The sequence below is a fragment of the Capra hircus genome, chromosome 16, assembly GCF_001704415.2.
Source record: "Capra hircus breed San Clemente chromosome 16, ASM170441v1, whole genome shotgun sequence".
Classification (NCBI taxonomy): domain Eukaryota; kingdom Metazoa; phylum Chordata; class Mammalia; order Artiodactyla; family Bovidae; genus Capra; species Capra hircus.
The window spans coordinates 59,455,562-59,469,524 of NC_030823.1; the positions used below are offsets into that span (position 1 = coordinate 59,455,562).

Here is a 13,963-nt window from a genome sequence, read left to right on the forward strand (position 1 = left end):
ACCATTTTCATTTCTTTTAACATCTTCTTTTGGAATTTGTCTCTATTTCTTTCATTAACTAGCATGCTTATATTGTTATTTCCTTATTTTTCAGTTTTAAGCATGTATGGCCTTCCCAGCATGAGAGATGAAGGTTTAGTTCTGTTTCATCTCTTGTCCCCCGCCCCAGACAAAAATATCCTTTCTATTCTCTCATCATCTTACTAATATATCAAACTTTCTATTAGATCACCATTCATTGAATATTTTGTTATTGTGACTCTGTAAATGCTATATACAGTCAAGTAATATGTGATGGCAAGTTTTCCTTTCCTGCATAACTTTTATTTTCTCTGGTGTTAATACTTCTTTCTAAGTGAATATGCAGTAAACAATTGACTTTGTACTCAGACTACTGTCCTATCAATTTTAATATGTGTATAGATTTATGTAACCACCACCATAATCAGGATGCAGAATGGTTCCATCATCTGAAAAAACTCCCTGATGCTACTCCTTTATAATCACATCTCCCCAAATCCCTAATCCCCTAGCAAGCATTTATGTTTCCTGTCACCATAGTTTTACCTTTTCAGGACTGTCAATTAAGTGGAATCATGTGATATGTAACTTCCCAATAGAAACTTGTTTGATTCAGCACAGTCCCTTCATTTAAATCATTGCATGTATCAATAGTTCATTTCTGTTGATGATGAGTAGTATGGTATGGATATACCATAGTTTGTATATCCATGCATTCATTGAAGACATTATGGTTATTTAATGTATGAATTGATCTTCTGTATTTTGGTATGAATAGATCTTCTGTAAATATTCATGTATAGGCTTTTTAATAAACATAATCAAGAGTCAGATTGCTGGCTCATGCGGTAAATAAATGTATGCCAGATTTTTTCAGACTGGCTGTACCATTTTGCATTCCTGCCAGCAGTATATGAGTTCCGGTTGCTCCATATCTTATCAGCACTTGATATTGTCAGGAATTTTTATTTTTAACCATTTTCATAGGTATGCCGTAGTAGTATCACAGTGTGGTTTTAATCTGCATTTCCCTAATGACTGTGATATTGACCATCTTATCATGTGCTTATTTGCCATCCACATGTATTTCTTGGTGAAATGCCTGTTACAGTCTTTTGCCCATTTTTTGAATGAGTTGTTATTCTTTATATGTTCTGGATATGTTCTGGATAGCCCCTTGTCAGATTTGTGATTTTCAAATATTTTCTCCCACTTGTAGCTTCATTCTCTTAATGGCGTCTTTCATATAGGAAAGGTTTTTAATTTTGAGAAAGTATATCAGTTGTTGTTTGTTTTATGTACTGTGTTTTCAGTTTCAAAACATCTTGATTTAATTTTACAAGGGGTGAGATTTAGGTTAAGGTTATGGATTTTCAGTGGTTTTAGTGCTATTTGTTGGAAAGACTATGCTTTCTCTATTGAATTTTAAAATATTTTTTGATATCATATCTTGCATCTTTTTGTTTTATGTATCTCTTAACTGCTTATTGTAGATAACAGACAATTTTCCTTTTAACTTTCCTACTAGCTTTATAAGTAGTTGATCTGTTACCTTTACCATATGTTTGCTTTTACACATTGAGATTTTTCTTGTAATTTTTATATGTCTAGTTGTGATCTTTTCTGCTTTAAGAAGCCCCTTTAACATTTCTTGTAAAACTGATGCTGAACCCTTGTAGACTTTTTGATGATGGTCATTCTGACCAGTGTGATGCCTCACTGCAGTTTTGATTTGCATTTCTCTAATAATGAGCAATGTTGAACATTTTTTCATGTGTTTATTAGCCATATGTCTTGTCTTTTTTGGAGAAATGTCTGTTTATGCCCACTTTTTGATGGGGTTGTTTGTTTTTCTGGTATTAAGCCTCACGAGCTGACATTAAATGAGTGGCTCTTGTTTTCATTCTCTTTATACCCTCAATTCCAAAAAACTTCATAGGAGTAATTCCTGAACTTTTGCAGTATTTATGGTATAAGCTTGGGTTGCTTCTCAGATTTTCCTCCTAAAAGCTCAGGATTCCACTTTCTCAGGATTACTTAACAAGTTGTCCCTTGTCTGATTTCCTGTATTCAGAACATAGGTGATGTTTTCCCCTCTTATTTCTCTTTGACTGTAAGTTTATACCTTGAATCTATTTTATTTTGGTGCTATGTCTGAAGGGGAGAACGTAATGAATTTTATATTCAAACTGCCATCTTTACTAGAGTCAGGAAAAATTGTAAAGCTAAATTTCAAAATGTATTCATATAGGAACAATAAACTAAAGTTTTTCTTTGTCGCCTAGGATGAGATCCCCACTGGAATGCCATGCCTGGAGTCAGTAACCATAGGTGATGATATTTGGGATGAGAACTGGTTACCTTTGCAGGCTAAAATGGGAAAAGAAAGCAATGCTGCCTCCCACTTGTTTACCTCAAGCCTTGGTGGAAAGAAACCATATTCATCATGTAAAGAAATACCACAGAAGGTTAGCTCCTTGGGAAAACATAAAGAAAATCATTACTGCAAAAGGAACTGTTAATGTAATTGTCCAAGCCTCAGAAAAGCTGCACATTCTGCATTTCATGTGGATTTCTCAGACAGTAATTCAGAAGAATGCGTTTCCTAGCCCCTCCCTCCCTGCAAAGAAGACAGTGTTAGGGATGGAGGCAAGATGAAACAGGAGAGTAAACCATGGACATATTGTGTCTATCTACCCTATCAGTCATTACAGTTTTTGTTTTATCGTTGGCACCTAGTCAAGGTCTTAGAAACTAGAAATAAAGTGTTTTCCCTAATTTAATTTTTGTTGCTCTAACCTTATAATATCTGGGTCTGAGTATATTTAGTAATATTGGACCCTATATATTTAAATTTTAATTTATTTCCCACTGGCTACAAGAAAGAAGATACATCAACATTAAGATTCTGCTTCTTATTTGTGCCATTTTAATACTGAATGATTAGAAAAATCATCTAGCCATGAAAAATGTATTGAAGATGATACTACAAACAGAATCATACTTATTTTTATGAGATCTGTGTATTCAAAGGAATTCAGTGTGTTGGGTATGGACCAGTAAAGCAAGAGGGAAAACTCACATTGATATTAGAACGTTAATATCTTTTCTTGTTCAGTTAGTATACACTACCTTCTTGCCTTTACCTTGCCCAAGTTATCCTCCATATGAATCACATGGCACTGTATCTCCGTTTAGTATTGCAGTATTTTTTTTCTCTGTAGGATTGGTGTTTTTCTACACCCGAAGATATATGGGATGATTCATGGCAGCCTTCAGGCCTTGTGAATGGAATGAAGGTAGAAGTTCAAATACCAGAAGGACTGGGTGCTCAAGAAAAACATGTTGACACAACCAGGATTCAAAAGGTAAGTGTCTAATGAGTGCTACTGTGACAGGTTTTTTTATGAGGAAGTGCTTTCAGTTTTAGAAGGTGAGATTCTGGTGAATGATCGCTCTCTCAGCATTTGGTAGACTACATATACGTAAAAATGTATGTTTATTTAAAAATTAATTTCAGTTATCTCATTATAGTTATTCATCTCTCCAGAAGAAAATTCTGAGCCTAGCATTAGAAGATTGATTAAACATTAGGGATAGAGAAAAACAAGTATTTTCACTTAGCCATACATTTCAAGTTCTGTATCTGCCCAATCATCTGCCCAATCATTTCTTTTTTGTTGCTTTAGTGGAAAGCACTAACCCTGGAATAAAATTCGTTTGTTTTGTGTTCCTCAAATATTTTATGAGCATCCTGAAAATAGGAGGGCAATTTGTGTGAATCATGAAATTTGGCTAATGGTCTCTGTACTTTTGTGCAGTACACTGAAAATGAAGGACTTCATGTCTAGACTTGTTGAAAAAGCAGAGTTGTGGACGATGAACCTTCTGAGTGATGTATTTTCTGCAGAATGTGATTACTTTGCATGAGATTATTGATAAAGTATGCTGTATTACATAAAACAGTCTGTTCCGTAAATGTAGATTTCTAAAAGCACAGATTTAGTTTTAAGATAAAGTTGTTTGTTTTGTTTATCCATGCATCAGCTGATGAACATTTGAGTTATTTCTGCTTTTCTGCTATTATGAATAATGCTGCTGTGACATGTGTGTATGTGTTTCTACGTGGATGTATGTTTTCAGTTTTCTTAGGTATATACCCGGGAGTTGAATTACTAGGTTCTGTGGTAATGAATCTAGGCTCACTCCCCCCAGCCCCCAGTGGCTCAGCAGTAAAGAATACACATGCAGTGTAGGAGACACAGGAGACGTGGGTTTGATCCTGGGTTGGGAGGATCCCCTGGAGAGAGGAATGGCTACCCCCTCCATATTCTTGCCTGGGAAATCCCGTGGACAAAGGAGCCTGGTGGGCTACAGTCCACAGGGTCATGAAGAGTAGGGCATGACTGAAGCGACTAAGCACACACACGGGAACTCTCTGTTTGGTATTTTGAGGGACTGCCAGACTGTTCCAAGCATTTGCACCATTTTATATTCCCATCAGCAATCTAAGAGTGTTTCCATTTGGTCCACATCTTTGTCAACACTTGTTATTATCTAATTTTTAAAATTATAGCCATCCTAGTGGGCATGAAGTTTTATGTTATTGTGATTTGGGGCTGTGCTTTTGATTACATGCGTTTTATAAATCATGAACATATTTCTTGGAAGTTGCCACTAACCTCTGGTTCCATAAGGGTGTATTTTCAGACAGCGGTGCATCTTGAACTACCAGTGTTCATAGTGATCACCTGAGAATCTTGTGAGACTGCAGATTCTGATTGAGCAGATCTGGGCTGGGGACTAAAGTTCTCCATGTCTTACAAGCTTACAGGTGATGCTGATGCTGCTTGGTGATGAATCACACTTTGAACAGCAATGCTCTAAACTGCTCTTAACTTTTCACTTACATGCTTAAACTGACCACAGGTACTTGCTTTCATAGTGGCATACAAATTTAGTAGGCATTCACCAATGTTCTTTTCTGTTTTTCAGAGTGAAAAAGTGTCAGAATGCATCTTAAATGTGTTTTAGCAATTTGTCTTTCTTCAAAATCATATTTATCAGGAAAGGAAAAAGATACAGCTTTTAGAAAACTAATTCTGATTTTGACTGAAGGGAATGGTAACCCACTCTAGTATTCTTGCCTGCAGAATTCCATGGATAGAGGAGCCTGGTGGGCTTCAGTCCATGGGGTTGCAAAGAGTCGGACACGACTGAGCAACTAACACATACTTTCACACACTGCTGAAAATAGGCAGCAGGGCTTAGTGTAAAAAACAATTGCCTTGGAATTCTATAATTTAGAGCTTAATCTTTACCACAAGTTTGAGCAAGTTGCCTTTTGGGGCCTTCGTGTATCCATCTGCAAAAACTGATTTTGACTAATGATCTTTCCAGCCATAAAAGCTTATCATATTAATGTTAACTTAATTATCATTGAAGCTTCATTTTAAGAGAGAATAAACTTAAAGGGTAACTAAAGCACACACGTGAAGTTGCATAAATTAAGCAAAAATTTAAATCCAGGTCTTTGCTTTCCTGAAGTAGCATATTATATGGTAAGGTAACTACGTGGGCTTTTAGAGATTTCATTTTTGCTGCCCCCAAAAAGAAGCACAGCCATTTGTATATAATGTAATTATATAAGCCATATCCTTGCCAGCCATGTTTAAAAATGAACAAGGTTTTTTGTCATGGAAGAGAAAAGGAAAGCCAACTGATATTGAATGTCTTAACACACCAGTCTAAAGAACATACAAAGCTACATTTTCTATTCATATAATTTTTGTTTCAGTTTACTCTAGGCAGATCCCAGACCCTAAGCCACTTATGTGGGTTTATTATGGCAGCTCCTAATGAGGCCCAGGAGTTGGTGATGGACAGGGAGGCCTGGCATGCTGTGATTCATAGGGTTGCAAAGAGTCAGACACGACTGAGCAACTGAACTGAACTGAATGAGGCGCACCTAGTTGTGTTAATGCCAGTTACCGTCACTTTATCTTCTAATGCCAGTTAGAAGATAAATGCTCTGAGTCACCCTAGACTGTAACTATTTCAGCAGTGCTCTGTAGGAAGATACAGGATCTATTGATTAAACCTTGGCACTTCATTCACTTTAGCCCAAATTGAGGCTTTGTTTGGGAATTCCATCTTTTCCTCTCAAACCTTGGTTTTTAGTACTCCATTTTGTCAGTTCTCCTGAGGTTCCTTCCTTTAAAGCCATTGTGTTCTCCTAGCGTGTTGCTGATGCTGCAGACGCAGTTAATGCCTCCTTCACAGGCACCTACAGGCCAGGTTCTGTTTCCCTAGCTGAAAACCATGAGCTCTTCAGGGACAGGGATCGTATCTACTGAGGTGGTGTGATGGAGCAGGGAGTGCATAGGCGAGCCTGAGTTTGGGTCTCTGTCTTGTCCCTTACTGGTTGACACTGGATAACTTGCTCCGCCTCTTGCGAAAAGCATTCTGCTAAGTGAATAAGATGCCATACAGAAGACCCAATGACACCTAAACTAGAACAACGTTTGGATGTTTCAGTGAAGAAACATGTGCCAGCAGCCTGACACTGTGCCTGACACTGAGTGCTCAGTGAATGTTATTTCTCTCCTTTTCCTGCCATTTTTCCCTGGCTATACATAGCAGTCCTGAGTACCAGGTTTGCTCATAATACGTGTTCAATAAACACTTCTTAAACTCATGGTCCCTCAGTTAGAGAAGTACTTGTTTTCCAGAGAGTGTCTAGACTCTGAAAAGTAGGGAGTTTTATTTATGATATGAAAATATTCTTTTGTATATAAGGGAGGAAACAAAATAGACAGTTCTTACGGTTAAATTAACAGTGACTTTTCATGCTTTTGCCCCGTTTCCCCCATTCTGTAGCAATCAAATGTCAAGAGTGCCTCAGATTCTCCCGTGTTGCCCAAACTGGAGGAGTTCTACATCTCTCTTATCCAGTCACAGCAGTCAGCAGAAGGCGGCCAGTTTGAGCCTAGCAACACTCAGACTCCACCAAAGCAAATTCAGCTGTCCTCACCTCCTGCATTGGCCAGTTCTGGGTCAGGTAGGTTGACAGACAGTGGACAGATGCAGTGGTTGGCCGTGTTGCTGAAAACCTTGATTTATATTTTTCAGAACATAACTTGAAAAATTATGAACACTAGCATTTGTCTCAAGTCCTCGTGTTATTTTTGGACTTAGTTCTTCCTTTTTACTTTGCCACTTTTCTTGTTTTCTGCAGTTTGGGGAGATGATCAGGTTTATGCACTTTAAAGTTTGCCAGTTTTTATGTATGAAATTCTGTGAGTTCTGACAGATGTGTACAGTCCTGTAGGCAGCACTACAATTATGATAATAGAACATTTTTGTCACTCTGAAAAGCTTCATGTGTCTTTGCAGTCATTCCCTCTTACTCCCCGTCTCATTGGCTTTCTAGAATTTCATATAAAGGAAATCATAGTATGTAGTTTTTATGGCTGACTTCTTTCAATATTTAGCACAGTGTTTTAGAGATTCATCTATGTTGTTGTCAATGTCTAATGTTTTTTCTTATTTATTGCTGAGTAGTACACAGTCGGAGAAGGCAGTGGCACCCCACTCCAGTACTCTTGCCTGGAAAATCCCATGGATGGAGGAGCCTGGTGGGCTGCAGTTCACAGGGTCGCTAAGAGTGGGCACGACTGAGCAACTTCACTTTCACTTTCATGCATTGAAGAAGGCAATGGCACCCCACTCCAGTATTCTTGCCTGGAGAATCCCAGAGACAGAGGAGCCTGGTGGGCTGCCGTCTATGGGGTCGCACAGAGTCAGACACGACTGAAGTGACTTAGCAGTAGCAGCAGTACACAGTAGTAGGGACATACACCAGTTTATCTGTTCACCAGATGATGGATTATTTCCAGATTTGGGTCATGAATAACACTGCTGTGAATGTTCAGCTCTTTGTGTAGACATGTATTTTTTATTTCTGTTCATTAAGTACCTAGGAGTGGAATTGCTGGGTCATATGCTGACTGCATGTTTAGCTTTTTAAGAACTGTCAAAATGTTTTGCAAAATGACTGTGCCATTTGGTAATTCACATCAGCAATGTCCTTGATCCAGCGGATGTTGGCAATTTGATCTCTGGTTCCTCTGCCTTTTCTAAAACAAGCTTGAACATCAGGGAGTTCACAGTTCACGTATTGCTGAAGCCTGGCTTGGAGAATTTTGAGCATTACTTTACTAGCATGTGAGATGAGTGCAATTGTGTGGTAGTTTGAGCATTCTTGGGCATTGCCTTTCTTTGGAATTGGAATGAAAACTGACCTTTTCCAGTCCTGTGGCCACTGCTGAGTTTTCCAAATTTGCTGGCATATTGAGTGCAGCACTTTCACAGCATCATCTTTCAGGATTTGAAACAGCTCAACTGGAATTCCATCACCTCCACTAGCTTTGTTCGTAGTGATTCTATCTAAGGCCCACTTGATTTCACATTCTAAGATGTCTGGCTCTAGATTAGTGATCACATCATCATGATTATCTGGGTCGTGAAGATCTTTTTTGTACAGTTCTTCCGTGTATTCTTGCCACCTCTTCTTAATATCTTCTGCTTCTGTTAGGTCCAGATCATATCTGTCCTTTATCAAGCCCATCTTTGCATGAAATCACTGCAGATGGTGACTGCAGCCATGAAATTAAAAAACGCTTACTCCTTGGAAGAAAAGTTATGACCAACCTAGATAGTGTATTCAAAAGCAGAGACATTACTTTGCCAACTAAGGTCCGTCAAGGCTATGGTTTTTCCCGTGGTCATGTATGGATGTGAGAGTTGGACTGTGAAGAAGGCTGAGCGCCGAAGAATTGATGCGTTTGAATTGTGGTGTTGGAGAAGACTCTTGAGGGTCCCTTGGACTGCAAGGAGATCCAACCAGTCCATTCTGAAGGAGATCAACCCTGGGATTTCTTTGGAAGGAATGATGCTAAAGCTGAAGCTCCAGTACTTTGGCCACCTCATGCGAAGAGTTGACTCATTGGAAAAGACTCTGATGCTGGGAGAGATTGCGGGCAGGAGGAGAAGGGGACAACCCAGGATGAGATGGCTGGATGGCATCACGGACTCGATGGACGTGAGTCTGAGTGAACTCCGGGAGATGGTGATGGACAGGGAGGCCTGGCATGCTGCGATTCATGTCGCAAAGAGTCGGACACGACTGAGCGACTGAACTGAACTGAATGTTCTTGATTGTTGATTGCTTTATATTCATGCCAACATACTATATCTCCAATCTTTAAAATTTTCCCATTTTAGTGGATGTGTAGTGGTATCTTATTGTGGTTTTAATTTACACTTCCCTATTTACCAGTAACATTGAGTGTGTTTTCCTGTGTTTATGTGCCATTTGAATGACCTGTTCAAGTATTTATGCATTTCTATTGGATTATGTGTTTATTGGCTTGTAAAAATTCTTCATTCTAGACACAAAACCTTTGTCAGATGCTTATATTGCAAATATTTCCAGGTATACGGCCTGCGTTTTCATTTCCTTAATAGTGTTCTTGGAAGAGCAAGTTTTCCTTTTGATAAAATCAGATTTGTTAATTATTTTTTCTTTATGGTTTGAAGTTTTTGTATCCTATTTAGAAATTTTCCTAACTCAAATAATTAAGACTTTCTCTTACAAAAGTTCTGTAGTTTTAGGTCTTACGTTAGTTAGGTCTGTGATCCAGTTGTTAATTTTTGTATGTGATGTGGTATAAGGATCAATGTTTATTTTGATTGCATATAAATATTCAATTGTTCCAGTGTGATTTATTGAAAAGGCAGTTCTTGCCCCATTTAACTGCCTTGATGTCTTTGTCAAAAGCCAATAAGTTGTGTATGTGAGGGTCTATTTCTTGACTTTAATTATGTTCTGTGATTATGTCTGCCTTTATACCCCTGTCCTGATTTCTGTGGCTTTATAAGTCTTGAAGTGATACAGATTTGTTCATTTTTTAAAAAATTGCTTTGGCTATTCCAGGTCATTTTCCATATGAATTTTAGGATTAACTTAATTTCTACAGAAAGCCTGATAAAATCTTTATTGAGATTAAAAAAAAATCTGTAGATTAATTTGGGGAGAAGTGACGTGTTAACAGTATTGAGTTTTCTTATCTGTGAGCATAATATAACCTTTTCTTGTTCTGTGCTTAATATATTATTTTCCTGTCTGGTGTATTTTTCATCTCAGAAGTTCAGTTTATAACCTGTAGGGGTTTGTGGGTTTTTTTTTTTTTGGTATCTTCCCTCTTTCTCCTCTGTGTACTCATCATTCACTTCTTGAATACTTTGAGTGTTCTTGTGACAGCTGTTTTAACACCCTTATCTTGTGATTCAAGCATATGTATCATTTCTGCATTCTGTCATCAGTCGTTTCTGAACTGGCTTCTACTGAATGGTTTTTCTCTTGATCACAAGTCACATTTTTCTGTTTTTATTTTTTTGCACATCTGATAGTTTTTTTATTAGATGGCAGGTACCGAATTACACGTTGTTGACTGAATGACTGAATCTCTTTTTCTTCTCTCTCTCCTTCCTTTCTTCCCTCCGTCCCTGCTGTCTGTATAGTATCTGTCTATCGTTTGGGGGTAATTAAATTATCTGAAATAGATTTGATCATTTCTGCATTTATTTTAGATTTCATTAGGCTAATTAGAAAAGCCTTTAATCTGTGGGCCCGGTTAGGCAGTACCTTTCTGAGGGTATTGATGGGACTTGATGTCCTGCAGGTGTCTTTACACTGTAGCTGGTGGGAACACAAAATGTTTTGCCCCAACATAAACTGCAGTGATTGTTCTGCCTACTCCTTTCAAATAGGTCTTCTCCCTGGCCTTGGTGGTTTTCTCAGGCATGAGCCAGATTACTCCCCAGCCTCAGGCTGGAGGGGCCTCTCTGCAGGCCTCCAGCTGCTTCTTTCCCTACAGCTAGCTGCCTTTGCACTTGTACTCCCCCCACCAATTCCAGCCACCTTGTTTAGTCACTAAGTCGTGTCTGACTCTTTGCGACCCCAAGAACTATAGTCCTTCAAGCTCCTCTGTCCTTGGCCTTCTTGAATTCCAAGCTCTGTCTTCTCAGTGCAGTGAGACCTCCAGGCTCAGTGTGGACTCTCCCTCCTTGTACTTCAGCCTGGACTTTATCTTGACAGTGAACTCAGGCACTCATAAAGCTTACTCCATTTGTTTCCCATTTCTCAGGGATTGCTATCATGTAAGCTTGTTGGTAATGGCAACCCACTCCAGTACTCTTGCCTGGAAAATCCCATGGACGGAGGAGCCTGGTAGGCTGCAGTCCATAGGGTCGCTAAGAGTTGGACACGACTGAGCGACTTCACTTTCACTTTTCACTTTGATGTATTGGAGAAGGAAATGGCAACCCACTCCAGTGTTCTTGCCTGGAGAATCCCAGGGACTGGGGAGCCTGGTGGGCTGCTGTCTATGGGGTCGCACAGAGTCGTCAGACACAACTGAAGCGACTTAGCAGCAGCAGCAGCAGCAACAGCAGCAAGCTTGTTGGTCAATGTCTGAGAGCTGTTGTTTTATTTATTTTGTCCAGTTTTCTAGTTGTTTAAAGCAAGAGATATTGTTTTTCAATCCTTGTTAAATTAGCATCATGTCTGGAAGCTGAAGTTTTGTTGCACTCCTAAATTCTTTCATGTGTCCCTGCTTGCATATTTTTATACCTTTTAAAATCTGAACTCATCAACGGCTGCATGTAAAACCCATTATTTCACTAGGATTCACCATCTCTTTTTCACTCCAGTGGGCATTAATGATAGTCAGTCTTGTGTTCAGAGTTTTACTTTTTAGAATACCCTGTCAGATTCTCCTTAATTTATCACAAAATATATCACACGCCTAGTGCACTAGATGTTAAAGATAGAAAGATGGATAGGATATTAGATTGTGCCTGCATTTTCTGAGGTTTTTTTGAGGTCTGTAATTTTAGGGTCTAGAGCAGTGCTTTTCAGAATGTAGTCAGCATACCAGCACTTGTCTATGAAGCGTTTGTGATAATGGACACCACAGTAGCACTTCACTTAGCTCACCTAGATTTTTTTTTCCTAAAGCAGGACTTTCTTGAAGGAAGCAGTGTGTTGGCTTAGGTGCTGGCACCAGCTCCTCCCATCGCAGGCAGGTAACAAACAGTTCATAGACCAGCTCCTTCAGTAGCCCTGGTGCAGAGTACACACGTGAGGTGCCTCGTAACCTCCTCTTTGCTCTTAAGACCTCTTGGCATTGGAGTTCCCAGCAATTTGTCTCATGGAAAAGACCCTTCTTCTTAGTTAAACTAATTCCCAAGGAATTCTTTTTATGGCTGACAACTGGTTTTTGGAATTTCTTTGCAAACACAGTCTTGTTCAGTTTTGTTTTTACACCAGCAGATGTGGAATTGGAATGACTTTGGCAATAGAGAAGGCCTATGGGACACTATTTTGCTCACTGCTGGAAGGAAATAGGAGAGCCTAAGGATTCTTTCTTGGAATTGGAATTATATTCAGTTTATTTTTATGATGTCCTAGAAAGAGATCTCCCCTTCCTTGTTCACAAGTACATGTTTTTCCTCTCATCTTTGACCTCACTTGACCTTCCTCCTCCTTTGATCTCACGCTGACAAGAATTTATCTCAATGCATGATCCCCCATCCTCATTTCCTTTCCATTGTTGACTGGTTTCTGAGCTTCATTGTCTCTTGATTTGCCATTGGTAATTTTACCACCTAACCTTAAGATGGGGTTTCCTTGGTGGCTCAGTGGTAAAGGGTCTGCCTGCCAATGCAGGAGACGTGGGTTCAATTCCTGGGTCAGAAAGATCCCCTGGAGAAGGAAGTGGCTACCCTCTCCTGCAAAATCGCTTGGACAAAGGAGCCTGGTGGGTTACAGTCCATGGGATTGCAAAAGAGTCAGATGGCTTAGCAGTTCAACAATGACAACAACAACAGATCTGTAAAGATGTAGAACAGGAGAGTGTGAGGACCCCCTGAAGAGACCTTTGTTTTCTTTCTTTTTCAGTGGAAGGCTCCCCAGAGAGCCTAGAGAACGAAGATTTTTCTAGTAGCTCTGCTATTACAGTGTTCAAAGATACAAGTCAGGGAGCCGTGGACCAGCTCTCTTTGATTTTGTCTCCTGAGCACCAGATTTCTCAGAAGTTCTACATTCCTCGAAGCACAGCCACTGCTGCCTTAGGAGCTGCCGCAAGGCTCGCCACATCCAAGAGCCTCCTGCACTGGTACCCCAGTGTGAAAAAGATGGAAACATGAGGGCGGTGGGGAGGAAAAAGTCAACCAGAGACTTAGGGCGTGATGCCTTCCCAAGTCAAACCAAGAAGGAGGTATTGAGACAAAAACAGTATTTTGTTGACAAAGTTTCAAGACAAAGTTGATGCCTTTGTCTTTCTGTGCAACCCTTTGTTAGCTTTATTATGCTCACAGTCCCCTTTGTTGTTAAAATATTGATTTCTAACATTCATTATCATTTTCATTGATGTTTATTTTTCTTAGAGTTTTGTTTGCCTTTGTTCAATGTAGAAGTTTAAAGGACTTTTTAGTTTGTGTTTCTATAAATGTTTTTCTTGTATATATCATGACTGATAAATGTAAGCTGAAAAACTAATGTTTTGTGATCCATACTTAGCAAAAAATTGTCGCAGCTGTCTCCAGAGAGAGGATGTCTGACTTTTAAGGCTGCTTTTCCTCGTTTGAAAACTTCTATACCATAGAGAGAATCTACGGCTCCAATCTTTGCTGTCATTAATTCTTTGAAATACTAGGATCACTAAGAAAATCCACACCATGAATCTTTGCTCATTAAAAAAAAAAAGAAAAAGATGAAGCTATCTTTCAGTGTAGGCAGTTTCTTGAAGACTTAACAAGAAAATTAGAGACCAGTTGTTGAAACGGAGCTGAGCCATCTCTGCAGTCATCATAGTTC

General features: G+C 39.2%; 1 protein-coding gene across 1 annotated transcript in view; it reads left to right on the top strand.

Annotated features, from left to right (window-relative positions):
• The window catches only part of TDRD5 (tudor domain containing 5), an 80,963-nt gene extending 67,634 nt beyond the window's left edge, over positions 1–13,329 (top strand). The window contains exons 13-16 of the mRNA XM_018059985.1: positions 2,307–2,489; positions 3,246–3,389; positions 6,901–7,081; positions 13,046–13,329. Coding sequence (XP_017915474.1) covers positions 2,307–2,489; positions 3,246–3,389; positions 6,901–7,081; positions 13,046–13,293 — 756 coding nt within the window. The 3' untranslated portion in view covers positions 13,294–13,329. The remainder of the gene's footprint in view (positions 1–2,306; positions 2,490–3,245; positions 3,390–6,900; positions 7,082–13,045) is intronic.